At 44.3% G+C, this 24,598-nt stretch overlaps 1 protein-coding gene and 1 long non-coding RNA gene across 2 annotated transcripts in view; both read left to right on the top strand.

Annotated features, from left to right (window-relative positions):
* The first annotated feature begins 1,030 nt into the window (after positions 1-1,030).
* On the top strand, positions 1,031-11,044 carry LOC111145425. The gene is made up of 3 exons (XR_002640473.1): positions 1,031-1,146; positions 9,796-9,968; positions 10,972-11,044. It is a non-coding gene; the product is annotated as an uncharacterized LOC111145425 (long non-coding RNA).
* A 3,682-nt stretch (positions 11,045-14,726) lies between these two features.
* The window catches only part of LOC111144778 (phosphatase and tensin homolog), an 89,787-nt gene continuing 79,915 nt past the window's right edge, over positions 14,727-24,598 (top strand). Inside the window, exon 1 of the mRNA XM_022499229.1 lies at positions 14,727-15,505. Coding sequence (XP_022354937.1) covers positions 15,427-15,505 — 79 coding nt within the window. The 5' untranslated portion in view covers positions 14,727-15,426. The remainder of the gene's footprint in view (positions 15,506-24,598) is intronic.

Raw genomic sequence — 24,598 nt, 5'->3', positions numbered from 1 at the left:
ATTTTTAATAATTAATCAGTGGGTGGTGTCTTTCTTCAATTTACTAGGAAACAAGAAATGTTAACACTCGTATTCAGAAGTGTTTGTTAGTCGGTAGGCTCAGCTTCTCAACGTTGCTCTCATTATTTTGGATTATCTCTTTAGCTTCTTGCATGTCATTACCCTTTGGGGTAGCACATCCTCGAGCACCCAGATAAAGAACATGGGTGTGCCTTTCTCTTCTAAACAGGGAAAAAGGGCCACTATGAATGGGAGGTAGGGATTAGGAACCACAGGGGTGCTTGACTCCATGGGTTCTCAGGGAGTTCAGACTTAGGAGGGAGTATACATAGAAGATAAAGATCTGGACTTAACCCCCTGAAAACTGTCTGTGTGCCTCCATTTTCCAGATTGAAACTCCTACTCTGAGATTTCTCCCCAGCAGCAGAATAGCAATAGTGTTCGAGTTTCCTATGCCGTGTGACCGTTTCTCCAAACCCACGTCGCTGAGGATGTTGCTCTGGTTCTCAAGGACTCGCGAGAGGTTCCCTTTTGAGGATCCCCATATATGATTCATAGGAGTCTTCTAACTTTGGGAAAACCCCATGGTCATTGTATTTATTTATTTATTTAAATTTATTTATTTGACAGACAGAGATCACAAGCAGGCAGAGAGGCAGGCAGAGAGAGAGGAAGGGAAGCAGGCTCCCCGCTGAGCAGAGAACCCGATCCGGGCCTTGATCCGAGGACCCTGGGATCACGACCCGAGCCGAAGGCAGAGGCTTTAACCCACTGAGCCACCAAGGCGCCTTGGTCATTGTATTTAAATGACTGGTGGCCAGTGAGTAGTAAGCAACCAGAGTTCTAAGAGATGTGTAATTTCTATAATTTGCTTTGGGACAACCTTTGAAAGTATTTTCATGCATAACTTTCTTTCTTTTAAAGGGCATCCTGAGTCTCCATCAGCCAAGGTGTACAAGAACAGCACTCTCCTTGGTTTGCGTTCTGTGCACTGAAGCAGAAATACCTTTAATTGTTCATTGCGAAATAAACAGATGTCTAGAGGAGAAGGTTATTAAAAATATTTTGCATAGTTTGGGAGAACTAGAGGTCTGGATTGCTTGACCTAGCCTCACCAAGCAAACCCAAGTCAAGGAAGCTACCAAGGTATGTAAGCTACAAACATGGCTTATTCTTAGGGCAAAACTTTCCAGTCTGCAAATTTCTGGATATAGTTAAAAGGGGCAGTGCATTTCAAAAATAGAGTAACAGCCATCTTTGGGCAGGAGAATTCCACTTTAAACACAGAAGACTTGGGGTGCCTGGGTGGCTCAGTGGGTTAAAGCCTCTGCCTTCGGCTCAGGTCATGATCCTAGGGCCCTGGGATTGAGCCCCACGTCGGGCTCTCTGCTCAGTGGGGAGCCTGCTTCCTCCTCTCTCTCTCTCTCTGCCTGCCTCTCTGCCTACTTGTGATCTCTGTCTGTCAAATAAATTAAATCTTAAAAAAAAAAGAAATAAAAACAGAAGACTTAATGTGCCAAATTCAAATCATAAAGAAAGGTTGCCCAGTTAATAGGACAAATGCCTCAACATTGTAAAATAAACAGAATTTGAAATGCAGACAATCTTATTTTACAGTTATAAGTTATTTAAAAAAATATAAAGACCGAATAATAAAGCAATAAAATATATTACAGTTAGCGAGTCTACAAGAACACATTGACGGTGAGGCACAGCTTAATTAAGGTCTCCTTTCCACTTACCTCAACAGGTAAGTGACCTAGGAAGGGGGTGGTTCTGTAAGCTCTAGCAGCCAGTGGCCTGGGGCCACACTTTGGGAGGCAGCCAAGACAAAGGTACTATGTCCAGGAAAGAAATTTCAGAGAGGACTTAAGTCCTAGAACTAAGAAAATAAGGGGTTGTTTGTTTATTTTCTCCTTAGAAAAATACACTGTTTCTATCCATTAGCTTCCACTTCCTCCCAAGTTCCCTTCCTGGCTTTATGAAATTTATGTTTAGGATTTGAAGTATTCCCAGATTAATTGTTAAGAATAACGACCTTTTGCTTACAGATCTTCTTTTCCTCTTGGGTTTCCTGAAATGTAAAACCTGCGCATCTTTTTTTTTTTTTTTTAAAGATTTTATTTATTTGACACAGAGAGAGAAAGAGAGAGAGTGCGCACAAACAGGAGAGTGGCAGAGAGAGTGGGAGAAGCAGGCTCCCTGCTGAGCAGGGAACCCAACATGCGGACTCCATCCCAGGACCCTGAGATCATGACCTGAGCCGAAGGCATATGCTTAACCCACTGAGCCACCCAGGCTGCCAAACCTATATATCTTTTAAGAAATGCAACATATTGGGGCGCCTGGGTGGCTCAGTGGGTTAAAGCCTCTGCCTTCGGCTCAGGTCATGATCCCAGGGTCCTGGGATGGAGCCCCACATCAGGCTCTCTGCTCAGCAGGGAGCCTGCTTCCTCCTCTCTCTCTGCCTGCCTCTCTGACTACTTGTAATCTCTGTCTATCAAATAAATAAATAAAATCTTAAAAAAAAAAGAAATACAACATACTTAAGTACAACTAATTAGCAGAAATCCACCAAAGAAAACTGTTCACCTATTGTATTTAGAAAAGATAAGATTTCCCTTCTAAGGTAGATCTGATGTTAGGTTTCTCTATGGTATTCTTTCTGAAGTTGCTGTAAGATAGAAAAACCTCAATCACCACGAGAGTACTTTTGAACTTACTAATCCCGAGATATTGTTAACAAGTCTATAAGGCATAGACTCTAGAACTGCTTTATTTTGTCATTAAGTGGAACCATGGAAATTAAACGGTGCCCCCCCACTCCATTGGGCCACTAGGTTAGGTTTAAAAAATTAAATGTAAATTAAAGATACTGTATTCCTGTGGTTGAAAAATCAAAAGGCACAGAGCAATAGCATAATATACGATGGGAATTACAGCCCTTGGAGCCGTGTAACTGGACAGTGCTGTAAATGTCACCTTCCCACCTGTCTCCTTGCTGTATCGGTATATTAATAAGAATTTTTTTTTTTTTTTTTGAGAGAGAGGGAAAGGAAGAGAGAGGGTGTGGTGGGGGGGGGGGGGGGAGCAGAGGGAGAGAGAGAATCTTAAGTAGGCTCCACAGCCAGTGCAGAGCCTGACGCCAGGCTCAATCTCACGACCCTGAGATCATGACCGGAGCTGATGAGATCAAGAGTTGGATGCTTAGCAGACTGAGCCACCCACGCACCCCAATAAGGAGAATCTTGAAATGTAGAGGTGAGTAGGAGGAAAATGGGACTAGGATGAAAGAGAATGGCAAGAAAGAGGACAGGGAAAGGGAGAGTAGGATGGAAGGAAGAGGATGTGTTAGTCCTTTTGGGCCACTGCAACTAACCACAGTAGCCTTGGGTGTGGCTTCAAGGCAACAGAAATCTACTTCTCACAGTTTGGGAAGCTGAAAGCCCCAGATCAGCCTGCCTGCAGGATTGGGTTCTGTGTTTGGGGGAGGGTGAGCTTTCTGATTCACAGATGGCTGTTTTCCCAATGACCTGACCTGGCGTGGTGGAAGGGGGACTCTCATACAGGCCTCTTTCCTAAGGGCACTAGTGCCATTCATAAGGGCTCCATGCTCAGAACCCAACTGCCTGCCAAAGGCCCACCTCCTGATAGCAGTTTCAACCTAAGATTTCAGGGGAGGTGGTGGTGGCGGTGGTGGGCACACACATTGAATCCATGGCAGCTTGGAAAAACCGAGACTGTGCACAGAGGATCAGCACCTTTCCCAGCCCTCTCTTGCAAAGGTCCTTTCAGTGTATTTGTATAAGGATAGAAGAGGAAGGGGCATCTGGCTGGCTCAGTCACTGGAGCGTGCAACTCTTGATCTCAGGATTGTGGGTGTGAGCGCCATATTGGGTGCAGAGATTACCTAAAAAATAAAGTTTTGGGGCACCTGGATGGCCCCGTTGGTTATGCATCGACTCTTGGTTTCAACTCAGGTCATGATCTCCTGGGTCATGAGATCGAGCCTCTTGTGTGGAGCGGAGTTTGCTTGAGATTCTCTCTCTCCCTCTTGCCCCTCCCCCAGCTTGCTCTCTGTCTCTCGCTCTCTCTAAAATAAATAAAACCTTTTAAACATAAAATAAAATCTTTAAAAGAAAAGGATAGAAGAGGAAGAAATGGGAAGAGTAAAGGAAAAAAAAGACCTTTATCTGGGGAAGAGTATTAGTGAGCCTGTGGGAATTCTTAACCACATGAATGTGTTACTCGAATGAACTTATCTGTATTGCTTTTCCCTCCCCTATCTGTTTTATTTAGCCTCAACCAGGCATATTTTATTATTTTGAGGTTTAGGTTTTAGGGGAAATTTCAGAACGAAATTCAGAACGAAAGGCATAAATATTCGTGGAAGAGAGGCAAGCAGGGGTGCAGCCTCTCCTGCCTTCATACCAGAAACAAACTAACACTTCTCTGGGGCAAACTGGCCTGGTGAAACCCAGAGTCCAACTGTCTCTCTGCAGTGATCTGTTGAGACTGCAAGGAGCTCCGCTGTGTGGTGTTGCGTCCCGCAGAACATGTCCTGTTGACTACACCGTGCACCATTTACACCGTGTCCCGCTCTTCAGCAGGTGGCAGTGTTCCCTCTCTTCCCAACTGCCTTGGCCTTTCCCTTCCTTTTCTTTTTTCCAGGCTCCATGTAAGGGCTGCCTCTTTAATGTCCTTGGGAGATACTCTTCCAATGATCCTAGCACTGAGGGGGAGCAAACTAGCAATGGTAGCAATTCGTGTTTTCACATTTGACCTTTAGAGCCCTAATCTCCTGGTCTAATGAGTTGCCCCAACTCAGGGCAAGGGAGTGAGTATCAGTAATCATATGTTTACTTACTTATCCCTGTCTTCCCCTGTTCTCAACACTGAGGGTCCTCAAGCAGTCTTCTTGTTCCCTTCATTCCCCCTGCCCAAGGCTTGAAAACACTATTAAAAGCTACCTGTAGCCAAATTTCTCTCTAATTAACCTGTTTGGGATTTTATCAAAATGAGGTTTTCTTCCCATCGTTATTTTCAGTTGGAATAGCAGGAATTTTCCCAGGCTGCAATCCAGGGTCCCTCCCCAAGTAGCTATGTAATCTGGGCATATAAATCCTTTGGGCTTCAGGTCACCGTGTGAAAAACGGGGTTGGTGAACTAAGGGACTTTTGAGGTTTCTCCCAGCTCTTACAGCCCCGGATCCGAACGTCGTGGGCCACTGTGTTGAATAGTGGGGGTACTGTGATACCAGATGAGTGTTTCTCTTATTTTCTTTGAGTGGCAAAAGTTATTCAATAGCACAAAGAGTCAGAAGAGGAGAGGGAGTTGATCCAGGGAGAGAGGGTACCCAGGGTAAGGTGCGACATGTCAGCCACGCTAGACCCCAATGATGACAGATATTCTTGAGTATTTCCCTGGGGCAGCAGACACCAAACAGGCATTCAGTCTTAAATGCCAGAACTCCTTTAGTGTGCTCATTTATTTAAAAGTGGAATCAGGGGGCTCCTGGGTGGCTCAGTGGGTTAAAGCCTCTGCCTTCAGCTCAGGTCATGATCTCAGGGTCCTGGGATGGAGCCCCGCCTTGGGCTCTCTGCTCAGCGGGGAGCCTGCTTCCCTCTCTCTCTCTCTGCCTGCCTCTGCCTACTTGTGATCTCTGTCTGTCAAATAAATAAATAAAATCTTTAAAAAAAAAAAAGTGGAACAGAGTTGAGCTCTCTCCCTGGTGTATTTGATATTCTTCCGATAATGGGCATCTGTTGATTTTTAGACTTAATTGTATCCGGCGAGGTCTCCCCCCCCCTTTTTTTTTTTACCTTATGAAAACATTAAATGATCATTGTAAAGAACCTTTAGCCCATACAAAAAGAAAGAAATGGAAAGAGAAAGTCTCTTCCCTCGGAAGTCCTCCCTCCCCAGCCTGTAGTCAGAGATAAGCAGTGTTATCTTCTCTCCTGTTTCTTCTTTTGGATATTTTCCATGGATTTATGTAAATACAGATAAATGTATTGTCACTTCTGTTTTATTTTACTGAATTTTGATGTATAATTTTGTGGCATGTATTAATCCTCGTGTAGAAATATGCATGTAACATTGATGAGAGAACCAGTGAAGAAATTATAGGATTAGGGAACAAGATGGGTAACAAACAGAAAACAGTTGCTAATCAAATTCTCAACTAATAGCGATGATTCTTTTTTTAAAAAAAAGAAAGGTTTTTTTCTTTTCTTTTCTTTCTTTCTTTCTTTCTTTTTTTTTTTTTTTTTTGAGAGAGAGAGGGAAAGTACAAGCAGGGAGAAGGTCAGAGGAGAGGGAGAGAGAGAATCCCAAGCAGACTCCCCATGGAGCCCCACACAGAGCTGGGTCTCAGGACTCTGATATCACAACCTGAGCTGAAATAAAGAACAAAATGGTTAACCGACTGAGCCACCCAGATGCCCTGATAGCAATGATTCTTAAATGATAGAGCTTCCAGGAAGAATTGACCATGAAGACTGGTTTGAGGAGGCATTTCTAGGGGAGTGAGCTGGGATCATGGTGGTAGAGGACCACCTACAATTCCTCCATTTCTCTCCATGCTTACTACTAAGAGGCAGATTCTCTTTCCCCGTCCCCCACCCCCCCAACCGAGAATCTTGACAGCCTCTGTTACTTGCTTCGGTCAATAGAACAAAGCAAAAATGAAGTTATTCCAGTTCTATGCCTACACCTGGCAACTTAAGTTTTTGCTCTCTTGGACAATAATCACCACGTAAAGGACACTGCCAGCTGTGTTGAAGAGGAAGGCTTCATGGAGGCAGCATGCCTCTGGAGAATGAGACCCTGTGGAGGGAGACAGGCCCAGCTCCTTGCTGTTCCAGCCCACTGTAGCTGAACCACTAGCCCTGTGCTCGAGGTCGTTTCAGGTCCTCCAGCCCCAATCAAGCCACCCCAGCCAGCAGTACAGGAAGGAAAGACAAGCTGTCACCATTGTGCTCTGTCCATTGTGCAGAATGGTGAGCAAGAAAATGGTCAATGCTTTTCAAGCTGCCACATTTTGGGGTAGTGTGTTATGCATAATAAATAATGGAAATCGATGTTTGAAAGTTGGGTGTTGGCTTAACAAAAATCTAAGACCCATGGCATCGGCTTTGGGACCAGGCATTGGGTAGAGGTTGGAGAGATGATGAAGGAACCATAACTCTTTTTTTTTTAATTCAGTAATTTTTAAAAATTTTCTATTTTGAAACAATTTTCAAAATAGTCACAAAAATGGCATAGAGTTCACGCATGTTCTTCACCCAGCTGCCCTCATGGTGATAAATTGCATAGCCAGGGAATAATGATCCAAACCAGGAAATTGACATAAACCATAGACCTTGTAGGAACTTTGCCAGTTTTTCTGGTGATGTTCTTTTTCCATTTCAGAATCCAATCCAGGGGAGTGCCTGGGTGGCTCAGTGGGTTAAAGCCTCTGCCTTTGGTTCAGGTCATGATCCCAGGGTTTTGGGATGGATCCCCACATCTGGCTCTCTGTTCAGCGGGGAGCCTGCTTCCCTTTCTCTCTGCCTGCCTCTCTGCCTACTTGTGATCTCTGTCAAATAAATAAATAAAATCTTAAAAAAAAAAAAAAGAATCCAATCCAGGGTCCTGCGTTTGCATTTAGTTGATGTATCTCCTTAGTCTGGGAAGGAGACTCTTAGGGGGGTCTCTGAGGGTCATGAGGAAATTGTACTACAGGTTGGAGCAATGGTCCTGTGTAGGGCAAAATGTTGGGCAGCCCTTGTGTGCAGTGAAACACAGAAAAGACAGAAAATGTATCTAATGAACTTGTAGATCTGGCAAACGGCAGTTTCAAGCTACACATTCAGAGTATCAGTTGGCTTCTCTTAGTGATATGTGATAGTGTTACAAGAGAGAGATGTGTTAAAAAAGGAACTCTTCAGTTTTCAAGCAGAATGTAGAGGAAATAGACAGGGCCTTGGAGATTCTGTGATGTTAATGATAGTCTCAAAGGAAGAAATGGCCTCTGCGGCCTGCCTTTCAAATGGGGCCTCGAGGTAAAAATCCAATCAAGACTCCATGTTGAAGCCTCTACAGGTGTTAAGATGTTGTCTCATAGACCATCTCATCTAGCCCAAAGGGCTTCTAAAAAGAACCTTCAGTGAGTCCAACAGCAGCTTTGGTAGGGCCCAAAGTTGACAGAAGTTTTTTTTTAGAAGAATTACAGATGTTGCTTTGTGGGCAAAGTTGTTGTAGACAAGAAGTAAACTCCATTAAGAGTCATAGAAGAATCACAGAACGTTGAAGACAGTTATATTGATGAAGCTAGTGCTAGCCTGAACTAAAGAGGAAAGAGTTCAAAATGGAAAATAAGCCATGGGGCCCCCAACTTTCTGTGGGTAGGACCTAGGCCAAGAGAGCTGTTGGACCGTAAAGGGCAGGCAGTGGCCTATGGAAAAAGGGAACTTCAAAGGTTGTAGCCTGCACCCTGGAGGTGGGAGCCAGGAATAGTGGGTTGGGAAGCGCCTCCCAGGAGAAGAACCGGACCCTGATGGTGGTCTGGGTCCAGAATGAGGGTGACAGTGCTCAGCCAGCTTTCTGAACTGCTAGTAATGGTGGCTGCTCCATGCCTTCAGTTTCCCCCCTGCTTTGATCAAGAGCATCTGTCTAGTTATCTTATCCCTGCCTCAGCATCGTACATTGTGTCAGTAACTTGTCTTTTCAGCTCACAGCAGCTAAATGTATCTAAAATGCCTCAGTCACACTTGGACCTGGTGTCTATCATTAGATCTGGGCCCTTTGAGCCAGTGTTGCACAGAATGACAATCTGGGGGGCGGGAGGGAGTATATTTTGCTAATCTGGTGGTGGTGGTGGTGGTGTGTGTGTGTGTGTGAGAGAGAAAGAGAGAGAGAGAGAGAGAGAAAGAATTATTGTGGCTCAAGGGTGGGTTGTGATACAGTGGTTCCCAATGTGACTGCCAACAGTTCCTCCCATTCCAGGCACTCCTTCCATTAAGGAGTATGGTCTCTTGCCTGCTCCCCTGGGTCTGGGCTGGCTGGCCCTGTGACCAGCTTTGGCCAGAAGAATACAGTGAAAGTGATGTTCTGGGACTTCCAAGCCCTGGCTTTCACTGGCCTTGTCACTTCTGCTTTCTCTTTCTTGGGATCCAGGCTGTAAAGAAAGTAGAAAGGAGCTCGGGCTGGCCACTGAATCGTGAGCAATGACATGAAGAGAGGGTACCGCCAGCCGTTTCAGTGCCCCAGTGGAAGCATCAGACGCCAGGGAAGCCATCTAGGCCGTCCCAGCCCCAGCATAACTCACAGCTAGAGGCGACCACACGTCTGACCCCAGCTGCCACCCTGGGAAGGCAGAAGAACTGCCCAGCTGTGCCCTTTCCAAATTGCAGAATCGTGAGCAAAGAAGTGGTGGTCCTCTTAAGGCACCGAGCTTATGGTGGTTTTTTATGCAGCAATAGATCATTGCTAATTGAAACCCTTACCAAATGTCAAGGTTCTTTCAACTGCTTTAACTTCACTCCCTGGGCTGTGAAGAGGTTGTAACAGATAAAGAAGCCAAGCTTCAAGGAGACTCCATTCCATAAAGGCTGGACCCTCTACGCCAGTCACTGCTCTGTCCACAGAGCTTTGCCCAGAATGAGCACATAACAGATGCCCAAATATTTGTTGACAGGACAATTAAATGAATGAATGGAGATAAAAGATGCCACACCATGAAAAAGAAAGACAAAAAAATATATTTTAAAAAGAGTTTGTCTCATTCTTTTTTTTTTTTTTTCTTTCGAAAAGGTGCTCTTCGTCTTCAGAAACATTGATGTCTTGGATGCCAGAAAGATGTCCTGAAGGGAAAGATTTGTAGGAGTGAGGCACGGGCAACCTTGACTCCTTCTCTATGTCCCTCCTACACCTAGACCAAAGAGGGCGACTTGGGATGCACCTGGCAAATGCACCAACACCTGCTGGTAGATACAAATTATTATCTTTTTCTATTCTTGGAAGAGCTAAAAGCAGAATATATATTCCATAGGACTATAATTAGAGTTAGTAACAAAAGGACCAGAGTAGAATATAAAGTAGCCAATGTTAGGTTGGACAGTCAAAGTCCAAAGTCAAACAGTCAAAGCTGATTTGTCATGTTAGGTCTTTTCTTTCCCATCACTCTCTGGTTCAATTTCTGAACACAGCTTGGACCCCGTGCATGCCTGTTCTGCTCTGTGGTTCTCCCAGGAATACCCGGCCCCACCCTTGTTTCTCTGAGAGTGATCATTTCATACAGCACACCTCTCTACTGGGACATGAAAGGAGACCCAAGTGCTGTGTGCAGTAGCTCCGGGACAGCTTAGACACAAGAAGGGAAAGTTCTTTTTTAGGGTATGGTTACTTGCAGTGCCTTCTGGAAAAGTGCCTTCTGGAGATATGTCTTGGGCAAAAACATCTTTATTTAAAAGAACAGCAATATTTGTAATTAGGATAAGCGAAATAAGGGGAAAAGCCTTGGACCCTTGGAATAATAGGGTGGTTTAAAATTCAGACCTATAATTATTATATTTTTCTATTCTGTATGATTTAGAAAACAGTGGTTAAACAGATAAAAATAGAAAAGATTGCTTAAAAATTAAAGCCATTGATTTAGATCTCTATTTGAAAGGTCAGTGTGTGGGAGCTGAGAAAGGCATTATAGTGATCAGCGTTCAACAAAAGGCATTTTAGCAGCAGAACCTACAAAGATCACATCAACTATTTATATCGCCCACATCAAGTTGCTGGTCATTTCATTTATCAAAAAAAATAAGAAAGTTATTTTCTTTGGACATTCTTTGGGTATAGTAACAATACAGTTTTGGAATCAGCTGTTAGAAACTATAATTAAAGCTGGTTTATCATGTTTACTAATTATTCGCATAGTTAGTCTCCCTGAAGCTTTATATAATTCTCCCTTTGTTACAAGCTTCTGTTTCTCCCTAGGGCAGTCTGAATCCAGACAGGTAAAGAACTAGAGTGCCTGGAAACCAACGTCTGGTAATATCTGTACAGCCAAGCAGATACCTGCAGGTGAAGTTGAAAAACAATATACAGATTTGAAACTTCCTGTGCATTTGATAGAGTTAGCTCTTTGGAAATTTCAGCTCTACCACACGGGTAAGGCGAGCCCCTGGGTACAAGGAAGAAGTGAAGGAAAACAAAAACGGAAAACCGAAGTTTCCTTCAGGAACCTATTTAACACTGGGGAGGGAAGGAGGTGTTTATTCAGTAATTACTAATAACGACCTGATAATACTGTCTGGCTGGCCAGACATCTGTCAGCATCGATGATCCTTTTCGTTTACTGCTCGAGAAAAGCAGAGGGAGCTCACGTTCAGAGAAGCAGCAAAACTCCCGTCCCATTTTGTTCCCTCCGACAAAGGAACTTCTGCTGTGGGCCAGTCTCCCATTCCAGCACTTCAAGGTGGTGCACGCCTTCTCTCCACAAGAACTCTGTGCCATGGGAGTGGAATGCGTCCTGTCTCCTCATGAACCCATTTCCTTTCCAGGAAGTGGATTTCAGGATAGGGTAGGCTCTAGGGGCGGGGGCAGAGTAGGGCAGCACTAACACCGTGGACTCTGGAGACAAGATCAGCGACTTGAGAAACTGAGGTGGGACATTTTACCCCTCCCCAGTCTACCTCCCTTCAACTTCCTCTTCATTTCCCCGTTCCCCACCAAGTGGTATTTGCTACCTAATGGAGCACAACTCAGTTTCTTAACACATAGTCTAGTAGAACACCTACAAATCAGGGACTCCTTATCATTGGTTATTTGTAAAATAAGGAAATCTCTGGCTTACCCTAGGCTGTGTGGATTGGGTTTTCATTTTTGGAAACCAAATGGAGGCCTTTCTCCTACTCTTTCCAGATTGTCGCAGGCCCCCCCCCCATTTCCTTTTCCACTTGTGGCCTTCACCTCCCACAGGCTGACTAGGATCATGCACAAAAACAGCCTCCAGTGAGTATCAACGTGGAAGATTCAGCAGGTTGCTAACTCCTGCAGGGCTATCTTAAAAGGATGTAGTCTATAAATGCAAAGTGTTATGGAGCCTGGGAGATCTCTAAGAACACTGTAAATATCCCTGGTTTAATTAGTACTTGTGGAATTAGGTAATGGCCTGTGGCTTCTAAGCAAGCCCTCTTGGGGTTTCTAGTCTTCAAGGGGCTGCCTGCAATCATGATGTGCTCATGCACAGTCTTCTTTTGCAGATACGGAATAAATCCTTTTAGACCTTCCTAGGCAGCTACTCACAATTACTGCAATACACATGCTAACTGATCCCATTCTCCCAGGTCTTTAAAAAAAAAAAAAAAAAAAAAAAGGCAAGCCAGACAGCCAGTGCCTCAGCCCAAGTCTCAACTCAGATACTTTGGACTCTGATTGTCTCCTTGAGTTCTACTTCCCAGGGAGAAAGAAAAGGAAGAAATTCCTAGATTGATGTTGATTGATACTCATTCTTTTCGAGCAGAAAGTGGACAACTCTCTTTGCCGCAGCTGATCAATGTCATGGTAATTGCGCTCCAGCTCTCCGAATTTCTGAACCGGCTCTCTCACCGGGATAGGTCAACCAACCAGGGCTGTTAGCCGACTTGACAGGTTTGTTCTGGGCTGATGGCCATTGACTAGGTTCTCCGACCAGATAAGTCACTTGGCTGAGTCTACAGTAGGTGGGGCGCGCTCACCAGCTTAAGGGTAGTGACGGGAAGTTTGTCGCAACGCTGGTGAATTCAAGCAGCGGGCAGCTGCAGGAGATACCGTTTTGCCCCCGGTGCACAGCAGCAGGAAGGTGCGTCCCTGCTAGCGCAGGGCACAGGGAGGGAAATGCCAGACCCCCGGGGCTCTGCCCCTTCTCCCACGGTGAGGAACGCGCACTGTTGGCCGCGCCAGAGCTCCGTCTCAGGTCTTGGCCCTTTAGCTGGCTCGGTAGGTAGCTCGCGAATGGGTAGGACCAGGTTGGAAGCTCTCCCCCCGTGGTCTGCGAGAAGCCGCGGCCAGTGGTGCGGGGAGGCGGGGGCACGTGCTCGAATGTGGGTGCTTGTGTAACCAGCTCCCCAGGCTCCAGCACCGACAGCGCTCCGGCCGGAGGCCGTCGGACCCTGCGTTTCCGCCGCGACCCGGAGGCTCGGGGTTCCGCTGCCGGCACACGGCAGCAGCACCCCGGGCAAAGGACGAGAAGCACTTGCTCCCCAGCCATCATAGGGGAGTGGGAATTTGGAAAGTTCCCCAACTAGGAACACACGTGACCTCCTCCTGAAAGTAGTTCCGACTGTGACCCGCGTATCCCTCCACCTCCTTTTGAACCCTCCTCGGTCTCCTCGGCCACGCCCACTCGCAGGGGCTGCCGCATCCTACCGTCCGGTATTTCACACTCGGGCCCGGGCAGCGCCGGCTGCTGGCGTGCGCAGCTCGGCTCGGGGAGCGCGGAAGCCGGTCCGCGGCAATCCACCCGGCCGGGTTTTCACAGCGGCCCGAAAGGGGCGGGGCGAGGCAGCTCTTGAGTCCCGAGCCTCTGTCCGCCGCGGTGAACCGAGCTGGATCTCCGAGGGGAGGGATGCTCAGCTCTCCAGGGGGCAATGTGGGGGGCTGCGGTGTGGGTCCCGTCTCCCGGGGTACGCTTTCCGGGCAACGCGGGCAGTGGTTCTTGGAGCCTAGACATTTAGGGACGGTGTGCTCACACGCAGCGCGCTCGGTTGCGAGCTCTCGTTTTCAGAGCGAAGGAGCCGAGCTGCTGGGGAAGCGGGAGGTGGGGCGGGGAGAGCGAGCCGGATGAGGCGATCCACACGGAGACACAATAGGGGGTTGTTCTTTGTGCAAAGACTGACACCTTGAGGATACGGGCGGGGGGGGTGAGCAGAGAGGTAGGCTCCCTCGGCAAAGGCTGCTGTCGGCGAGTCCCTGCCAACGACAGTGATCCGACAGCGGTGCAAAAGGAGGACGAGGCTAGGGGCCGGGCTGGGGAAAGCTGGGGGCGGAGGCGCGGGGGAGGGGCGCCCTCGCGGTGGGGACTGTCCCCGCGTTTCCCTGTACCCCGACCAGCGCGAGTCACCTGAGCCTCCCTACCTGTGCACACGGGTAACCTCAGACTCGAGTCAGTGACACCGCTCAGTGCACTCTCAGCTCTCCCCTTCGGCCCTCCCCGTCCCCGACCGGGTTTCTGGGCACAGGCCGAGACTTGGCTCGTTCCCCCTCCACCGCTCCCCCCCGCCCCGCGCTGCTGCAGAAGCCGCGGCAAGTGCAGCTCCTGGCGGGTGCCTCGCACAAGCCCGAGCGAGCCCCGGGCGCTCGCACTGGGCATGCTCAGTGGCGGCCGCAAGCCAGAGGCTCGGCGCTCGCCCCCAGAGCTGCCGCCCCTGCCCCTCCGCGTCTCTCCCTCCCCCGACGCGGTCTCGCCCGCCTCCCACCTCCCCTCGGGCTCCCAGGCGCCGGACTCCCGGCGCGGCGGCGGCGGCGGCGGAGGGGGCGGGCGGGCCGGCGGGCGGTGATGTGGCGGGACTCTTTGTGCACTGCGGCAGGATACGCGCTGGGGCGCTGAGCCGCGGCTGCGCTCGGCTCTCTTCTCTCGGAAGCTGCAGCCATGATGGAAGTTTGAGAGTTGAGCCGCTGTGAGGCGAGGCCGGGCTCAGGCGAGGGAGATGAGAGACGGCGGCGGCCGCGGCCCAGAGCCCCTCTCAGCGCCCGTGAGCAGCCGCGGGGGCAGCGCCCTCGGGGAGCCGGCCGGCCGGCGGCGGCGGCAGCGGCGGCGTCTCTCGCCTCGTCCTCGTCCTCTCTTCTAACCGTGCAGCCTCTCGCTCGGCTTCTCGTGCAAGGGACGGTGGAAGCCGCGGGCCCGGGCGGGAGCCGGCTGAGGCGCGGCGGCGGCAGCGGCACCTCCCGCTCCTGGAGCGGGGGGGAGAAGCGGCGGCGGCGGCCGCGGCGGCTGCAGCTCCGGGGAGGGGGCCGGAGTCGCCTGTCACCATTTCCAGGGCTGGGGCCGCCGGAGAGTTGGTCTCTCCCCTCTTACTGCCTCCAACACGGCGGCGGCGGCGGCGGCACGTCCAGGGACCCGGGCCGGCTGTAAACCTCCCCTCCGCCGCCGCCGCACCCCCCCCGGCCCGGGCTCCGGAGGCCACCGGCGGAGGCAGCGGCCGTCCCGAGGATTCGCCGTCTCCTTCTCGTCTCGCGGCGGCCGCGGCCAGGCCTCTGGCTGCTGAGGAGAAGCAGGCCCCGTCGCTGCAACCATCCAGCAGCCGCCGCAGCAGCCATTACCCGGCTGCGGTCCAGAGCCAGGCGGCGGCAGAGCGAGGGGCATCCGCTACCGCCAAGTCCAGAGCCATTTCCATCCTGCAGAAGAAGCCCCGCCACCAGCAGCTTCTGCCATCTCTCTCCTCCTTTTTCTTCAGCCACAGGCTCCCAGACATGACAGCCATCATCAAAGAGATCGTTAGCAGAAACAAAAGGAGATATCAAGAGGATGGATTCGACTTAGACTTGACCTGTATCCATTTCTGCCGCTGCCCCTCTCTGCCTTTCTGTCACTCTCGCTTAGAACGTGGGAGCAGACGGAGGCGAAAAATTTCCATGGTTTGGGTGACCGTAGCAGCTAACCCTGCTCGAATTTCTAGATCGTGTCTCTTTGGTGTCTCTCTCGAATGCATCCAGCCTAGGGTGTGTTCGGCTACATGGAACTCTGGCCCGCTTGCGAGTGTCAAGGCACCGATTGCTTTCTCGGGTCTGTCTGCGGGGTCTCTTCCGAAGGGCTATTGTCCGTTAACACAGAACACGGTACACTGTTGGTGGATTAGTGAGCTCGGTAATCCGGTCTGCTAAATGAACAGAAAAGTAGACGCTTTGAGGTTGAGCATATTTCGATTAAATCTTGGCTTTAGGCCCTAGATCAAGGGTATAGATTAGATTAAAATGAAAATTAGTGTTGCACGTATGCATATTGCATCAGAATCTTGCACTGATTGTTTTTAGTTTCCTGGGTTGCATTGATAGACTTTTTTATTTTTTTAAAATGTGAGTTGTGAGCTGATTTGCATAACTTTGGAAGCAGAATCGTTTTCGGCTTGTATGGGTGTTCATTGGAGGGCAGAAGTAGGTTTGTGTATTTAAGCTAAATTTAATTACAACTTTGAACTGCATTTAGAAGTTTTGTAGTTTGAAATCAATAGTGTCATAGGGAATATGCCTCATAAGGCGCTCTTACTGGATCTTTGTTAAATTTGCCCCCCCCCCATTTTTTTTTTTCCTCCTGATGGGGTGATAGAGGATAGGGCATGAAATTTGCAGCTCAGTAGCATTTTCTATTCAGTGGTCCTGTCACACGTAATAGAATGGAGATTGAAGGTTTTTTGATCCCAGATGATGATGTTGTGTAGGTTCCGAGGGTATTGTGTGCCGCAAATTGTGATTGCAGAGATTAAGTGTCAGTTCTTTCTTGAAATTTAAGTGTTACTGTGATGCCGGAATGGCTGCTCACCTAATTCCAGTTGCAGATCCTCTGGCACCGTTGGGGGTCCATTAATCGGACTCGGACTTACGTATAATGTCAAGTGTCATTTAACCGGCAGGAGGGGATGACTCCAGCGTCAGACTGTGTAGGTATGTTAGCTGTTTTTCACCCATTGCCTTAAATTTACTGACTCAGGTTGTTGAATAAGACAGAAACCCAAGAATTTTAAGAAGATTATTGTTTCGGTTGTCTACAAGTTAGGCCTTTGTACCTCAAAAGATAGTGGTTATCGAAAGGCATTGATCTTTGCAGTTTCAGGTATAATGTACTGTTTTTGATCAAGGAGGGGGATAGAGCCCTCCTGGTTTGCAGAATGGAAAGTATCACAGACATTCAGAGTTCCTGGTAGGCCTGTGTTGTTCAAGGCATGAAAAAACAGAATTAAGTTGTTGGTTTGAGGTGGATGAAGCATCTTATTGAGGCTGCTAAGACCAAAAATTGGGTGATGTGAATTATCACAGTGGACAATATTTAGTTAAAATTATGTAATTGCATCAGTGTTCATATTCTTAATAGAAACTATGTCTTAGCAAATATCAGTAAACATTCTGCCTAAAGGTTGAGTGGCGCTAAAGTGTCCGTATGTCCTGCTAAAAACTGTGGGGGAAGATTTGTTTTTTGAAGAAACTGTTTTCTATCTGAAGAGGTTTTATTCCTTTGGATTATATAGCTGCACGTAGAGGTGCACAACTAATTTTGCCCAAGTGTTTGTTTTGAGATGAAGGTAAAAGTTACTGAAGAAGGAGCTATATAACACACAAAACGTAAGTTTTCTGTTAAGTTAAAAAATTAACGTTTGAGAAGAATATTTAGAAGTTCTGGAGTCTGCATTAATTGCAGAACTAGTCGGGCTGAACTTGACCCACTTGCCTAGAAGGTAATTAATTATGGAAAAATTTCTGACTTGTAATTTATTTCAAAAGCTGTCTACTGTTGGTGTGAACTGACAGCCAGCTGGATGCATAGGAGCAAATTGATTAACTGTTTCTTTAACTTTTTCAGAAAAGTCCCTATGCAAAAAAATGCCTCTAATGCTGTTTGGTAGATCGCTTTTATTATTCAGAGTACGTTTATACTATTTTTACTTTACTCGTTTGCTTTAAAATTTAGCAGGGTTTTAAGTTTGAAATTATTCTACCAGGTTATTTACACGTGAGTAGTGAGATGATTGGCCAGGTCTCCGTTGATTTCAGAAGTGTGCCTTTGCACGTGAAATTTATGTGAGTTAAAACTTTCTCGAGCACTGTGCTTTTAGTTATATATGGAAAGCAGTGTCAAATATTGCATCAAATGACTAATAACACTTAATTTCTAGAGTAGTGGTTTTATTGAGCCAAATATTGATATGAAAAAAAATCACTTAGGAAAAAGTCAGCGAAGGGCTCTTTTTTGATAGTTGCACTTCCAATAATTTTGATACACCAAAGCACTTTGGTTTGCTTGGTTTCACTTTAGTGTTCTGTGTTTATTTTGGGGGGGTGGTGATTAAAATGGCCATTAAAATGAAGACTGTCTCTGACAGTTGTAGTATCTGTTTCAGCAGCTAGCCTGTGAGAAGTTAAATTTCTTTATGAAAGTAGTGATTGGAGTGTTTCTATCTGATAAGAAAGATTAAGAACGTAGTGATTTCTCAGAGGAAAATTGAGAATGATTATTTGCAAATTTTTCTATATTTGCAAAATTGAGTTATTCTAAAAATAATTTGTTGGTACCTTATTGTTAGTCTGGAAAGTAGCATTGACCGTGAGACTGTAAAAAAGTTTAGTGTCTTTAGATTTCCTGGAAATTTTAGGCTTTGGTTGTATGTATTTTTATTTTTTGATAAGTTTGCATCTTTTCAAATGTTACTCGTAGGGAGTTTTTTTAACTTGTAGAGGGTACAGGGACTGTTGAAGTTAACTGTTGTTTTTTAAGATTAGTGATTATTGAAATGACTATACTGTGAGACGTGTTTTTGTTTTTTTTTTTTTTTAATTCTAGTAACAATTTTTATTTTGCCCTGTTTCATATCTGCTAAGTTGCATTTCTTTTCTGAGCAACATGACTGGGCATCCTAATTGCTGTGTAACAGTTTACAAATTTCATTTTCATGAAGATTATTCAAGAATAAAGTGCCTCTGAAAGGAGAATAATTTACAGTCTCTGACTTAATGTAAGGAAAAAGGGATTTTATTGCTGTGCATTGTGAAGGTTTACAGAGTAGTGCAGTCATCGGTGGATTCACATCGTGTATCGTGCACCAAAGGCATAGTACGTGAATAAACGTCCTGAAATATGGTGACTTATAACCACCTCAGTTTAAAATTTATTTTTAGAAACTGTAGAAAAAGAAAGATGCATTGCTGTTCCTTCCTTTTGGAATTTTAACAACATGACCAAGGCAGCAATCAATGTTTTAGTTTTTGTGTGGAACAGTACATCTGTTTTTTCCTAATAACCACTTAAATACAACACACCAACTTCTTAATTCATATTTTCACATGTTTTCATTTTGAGATTTGCTCCATTTGCTGTTTGTTCATTTGGTGATACCTTAATACTTCTTAATATTTTTTAGGCCACTTTAGTAATTATACTTCAGTGACTTTTAATGGAGGAATAGTTACTATGGGAAAATGAATGCACAAAGTTTCAACATTAATTCACTCTCAGTAAACTTTTTTTTTTTTTAAAGATTTTATTTATTTATTTGAGGGAGAATGAGAGAGAGAGCGAGCAAGAGATGGGGGAGGGTCAGAGGGAGAAGCAAACTCTCCACCAAGCAGGGAGCTTGATGGGGCACTCGATCCCAGGACTCCAGGATCATGACCTGAGCTGAGCCACCCACACGCCCCATCATTTTACTTTTAAATTTTGACCTCAGCCTTTTTAGTAAGACAAATGTGTAGGAAATGTTTTTATATTAAAACAGTATATGTGAGATGGCATTTGTAAAGAGAAATTTAGAAGTGTGCATACACTTGGTAGTTTTTCACTTACTTCAAGTGTTTGGCCTTGGTTGTAGTCCAAGGGTTTAGCTGCCAGAAGCTATGTTATTAATGATTGTATAAAATACTTATTTAATATCTTTTTTTTTTTTCCTGTAGAGACCATGAGTTCTGAAGTTTTATTTCTATTTTTGTGGAGCCCTCCCTCTTCCTCACCTTTTCTTCTCTTTCTCCCTTGTTTTTTGTTAGATAAATTTTGATTTTAAGTGAAGTCAGTTTGGAGAATTCTTTTGAGACCTAAATTCATGAAGAAAATGAGAATTTATTCTTATAATTTGTTCTAAGGATAGTGACTTAAGACATTTGTATCAGCTTCTGAGGCAGGGGTCAGTAATGATTTCTGTAAATAATTCAGTTCTGTTTTACAGTTGCTTTCTGTCGGGTAGCTTTGAAATTAATGCATTTGCTGTTAGAGCTGTCAATTATGTTGAGGTTAGACTGCATGACCTTAAGTTGGTAAGGATTTGCTGAGCGAACTGATATCCTTAATTGTTTTATAAAGGCCACTTACTGCCACATGCATTCTTTGCTAGGTGGTAAGAAGTGTTCTGGTCTGTAATGATTGCTTTTTTTTTTTTTTTTAAATAAATGATTGTCTTTCTAAGCATTGGGTATATGCACCAACTGATGTAAAATGCTTTCATTTGTCGGGAAACGTGAAGTTAGTGTATTGGATTTGATTCTTCACCTGTCGTCCAATTTTTCCAATTTTTTCATTGGTTATGGAAAAGGTATTAGCAATTTGGTTCTTTTAAGGTAATTTACACTGGATTAAAGGCTCTTGCAAAAATATTAATATAGGAAAAACATTATTTAGGCATCGGTTTCAGAGAAGTTTTAGTTCAGTTCAGTGTAGTTAAGGCATATTTTTGTCCATTTGCAGCGGTTTGCATTAAGAGGCAGGCGGACATCTGTAGGGTGTTAGGTATGCACTTGGTTGTACTGAAAATATTGAGAGATGGATACTGTGGCTGCACCTGACAGCAAAGAATATTCTTACCCTGTACATAGTGTGGACAAGTTGACATATTTTAGGTATTTATGCACTTTGTCATCCATAGTCATCACTTTATATATGGACAATGAATCTGTGTGGATATTCTGTGCATGTGTGTAAATAAGTACAAAGTTTGCAAACTCTCTTGTAGTATTTAAAAAATGAGGTTACCTCGGTGGCTCTTACTTTATCATTTTCACATAAGGTTAAGTTTATTTTAAATGACATTAAAATGTTGAGTATTAATTTTATCTATACCATTGTGTGTCCGTTGTTTCACTGTAGATGTTAGGGTAGCAGTGTAGGCTCTAGACCCAAACTTGCCTGTGTTGGAATCTGGGCTCTCCCACTTTGAGAAGGTTACTTAATCATTCTCAAACTGTTTCTTTTGTAAAATTTATCTTAAAGAATAAATGAGATAAATATGGGTAATTCTCTTAGCATACTACCTGCCACATGGTAACTGCTGCTCTTAAAAATTGTAATTTCAGATTACCCATTATGTGAAATTATTTGTATTTTCATTTATGGGAGGAGCAGTGATTGTAACCGAATTTCCTCAGTTTTGGACATCTTAGAATTTTAATTGGTTCAAACTGTGAGTATTTTTTGAAATAGGGGTATTCCTTTAGGAGCTCCGAGTATAAGATGTCTGTGATTTCATTGTTTCATCACAAATGAGATATAATAGTCTGCTCACTCACACTGTTGACCAAAGAAAAGTTAAATAGGCTAATCAAAAAGTGTTTGCTTTAATATATTAAGGTTAAGTTGAAAACTTCATATTATTATTGCATAATGAAGTAGACGTTTTAAAATAAAAATTTGTTATAATAAATTTTTCTTTAGTGTTAGAGGTAGGTCAACTTAAATATATGTTATTCACAAAGAGTAATCTCAAAGAAGGCTTTTAATGTATGATACAAAACTTACATCACTGTTTATCTGTAAAGGTATATACTTTTTAAGTTTGTTTTTGGGAGAGGTATGCAACTTTGAATGCCAAGTTACACTTATTACAATACAACTTACACTTAACATAATCTGATAATGCCTCCATATAATGTAGGAATTTTTTTTTAAGACTTTATTGATTTATTTGATACACAGAGCACAAGGAGGGGGAGCAGCAGGCAGAGGGAGAGGGAGAAGCAGGCTCCCTACTGAGCAGGGAGCCTGATGTGGGACTCAATCCCAGGACCCTGGGATCATGACCCAAGCCAAAGGCAGCCAGCCACTTAACCTACTGAGCCACCCAGGCGCCCCAGGAATTTTAATTTAGTGTTAAAACGTTTGTATTACTGCATCCCATTTTCACATTTGATCATGAGTTTCAATATAATTTTAGGCCTTGGAAATGGGAAGAAAACTAAAGGATTTTTTTTTTTTTTTTCTTATTTATTCTTGCCAGGTATGGGGAAGGATGGAATATGGTTGAGACCTACCTGGTAAAGGCCATTTTGGGTGCATAGGGATGATTGTTTTTTTTTCTTTTGCCTTTGCTGGTCTCCCAGCTGTTTCCCAGTACTATCACTAGTGAAGCACTTGATTTCCAGTGAGTTTTTTTGCTTGCTTATTTGTTTCACATTGCAGAATGAATGATGCTCTGATGCTCATTATATATGTGACTGTCTGATGATATGATTTTTATGTATTGTTACGTGTTGCATAAACTAGCCGTATTTCTGGTCTAAGTCTCTGTTATAGAATTCAACATTTTGACATCTTCTAGGATAATTGAGTTGTCTAAAACTCTTTCCTGACACATGCCATCTATGTGCTACCAAAACTCAGTGGATTTAATATTATTTAGACTTCAGAATAGTTTCGAATTTTATTTCCTTTGATTTTTGTGGATTTTCAGGCTAAAATACCAGGTTTTTTTCTTTACTAGTAATTGCAAGGATTGCATTCTGCCAATTTTGTATGTTTAATATTTTTGACCTTTAAAAAGAGTATAGTGTTGTTTAATGTGTTATGAAATGCATTGTGATTTGAATCACATATTCTTTCAATCAGGTGTATTCTTTTTTTTTTTTAAAAGATTTTATTTATTTATTTGACAGAGAGAGATCACAAGTAGGCAGAGAGAGAGAGAGGGGAAAGCAGGCTCCCTGCTGAGCAGAGAGCCCGATGTGGGGCTCAAACCCAGGACCCTGGGATCATGACCCGAGCCGAATGCAGAGGCTTTAACCCACTGAGCCACCCAGGCGCCCCTCAATCAGGTGTATTCTTGAAGTGAGTTATAAGTAGAGCATACATGTTCAAAGTTGCAAACAACTCTGCTTTAAAATGTATGCAATTTTTTCCATTTAAAATACCTTTACTCATGAATTAGTGAGACTTCTTTTTGAGTATTCTAGTCATTCTGAACTGATTAGAGATTAAATAAATAGAATTGAAAACTTGTTTCTGCTTTTAAAATGAAGTTTGGGGGATGTTAACTAAGCTTGATTTTTAGGTGTTTACTTTTAAAATGTGTACTTATGAATTACTTTGTTCTGAGTCTGTTAGAGATCACACGGAATGCTTGGGCTTTTCCTATTTTGTTTTGTTTTGTTTTTATAATGTGAAGACTGTTTTGCCAGCTTTGTAAAATTTATTTAACATTCCTAACTTAATCATTCAAGATATATGAAATAAGAGAAAAATGAGGACTTGAGTCAGAAGATTTTTTTTTTTTCTGCTTAATTAATGTAGTAGTATTAGCTGGCATATATCTTAACAGTGTCTTACATTTATTTAGTGTTTTTTTTTTTTTTTAATTAACAAAGCCCTTTCTTAATCTTTAGCTCATTTGGTTTTGCATAGAAGAAAAAAACCTAAAAGCAAGTATTACTGTCCATCCTTATTTATTTTTTTTTTCCTTTTGTAATGTAGTAATCATAGCTCCGGTAAGAAATCAGTAACTTGTTAAGGGCTAGTAGAAATTGAGTCAAAGAAGGGTGTAGGGTTTTTAGGTACTTGGTGCAGTATTTTCCCCATTATATTAGTGGTTCTCAAACTTTAGTGGGCCTCAGAATAACCTGGAGGACTTGTTAAACCATCAGTTTCTTGTCCCACCCTGAGAATTTGTGATTCATTAGGTCTGGGTTGGGGCCTGATAATTTGCATTTGTAACAAGTTTCCAAGTGATGCTGATGCTGGTGGTCTGGGGTTCACACTTTGTGAACCACTGTATTATGTTCTCTTCAATTAAACAAATTCTTAATGTGTTATTTCCTTTAGGTTAATAGAATTTATACATACATTATCTAATTTGATCTGTAAACCGTAAATAGCTCAACATGGCAAATTTTATTCTGATTATGTAGATGAGGCAGTAAGTTTAGAAAAGCAGCGTGCTGGGGTAGATAGAGCATGGACTTGGGAGTCAGCTAGTTAAAGTGTATGCTCAGCCACATATCAGTTGTGTAATAGAAGATACACTGCTTAACATTAGTGAACCCTACTTTCGACATCTCTAAGGTGGTAAAAATCCTGATAGGGTAGTTTTTAGGTTTGTTAGAAGTATAGGTGAGGTGTTCAATGAATATTGGTTGCGAACTGAGAGTGACCGCCTCCAACCTTGTCTGGGCACTTGGCGGTGTCTGGAGACATTTTGGGTGGTCACAGCTGGTTAGTCAGTGTGGGAGAGGTGTTCTAGTAGAGCCCAGGGAGGCTGCTGTGTGTCCTACGTGTACAGAACAGTCCCTCCCACAGCAGAATTGTCTGGCCCAAAGTGCCAATAATGTGAGGTTGAGAAACTAAACTTTATTACTCTTTTTAAAGATTTTATTTGTCAGAGACAGAGTGAGCACAAGCAGGGGAGAGGGTCAGGCAGAGGGAGAAGCAGACTCCCCACTGAGCAAGGAACCCCATGTGGGACTCGATCCCAGGACCTTGGGGTCATGACCTGAGTTGAAGGCAGATGCTTAACGACTGATTCATCCAGGCATCCCGAGAAACTCTAAAGGTATAAAGTGTCTGGTACCTGGTAATAAGAGAAGTACAGTATTTGATAAAAGTCAGTACCTTTGGCCTTAGGCCTAGGTATTTAAGAAGGTCAGTTTGCTAATACGTGATGGAGCGAGGCTTTTAACATCTAGG

This window comes from Enhydra lutris, unplaced genomic scaffold, assembly GCF_002288905.1.
Source record: "Enhydra lutris kenyoni isolate GAN:26980312 unplaced genomic scaffold, ASM228890v2 scaffoldscaffold12, whole genome shotgun sequence".
NCBI classification, from domain to species: domain Eukaryota; kingdom Metazoa; phylum Chordata; class Mammalia; order Carnivora; family Mustelidae; genus Enhydra; species Enhydra lutris.
This window is presented reverse-complemented; position numbering and strand designations above follow the sequence as displayed.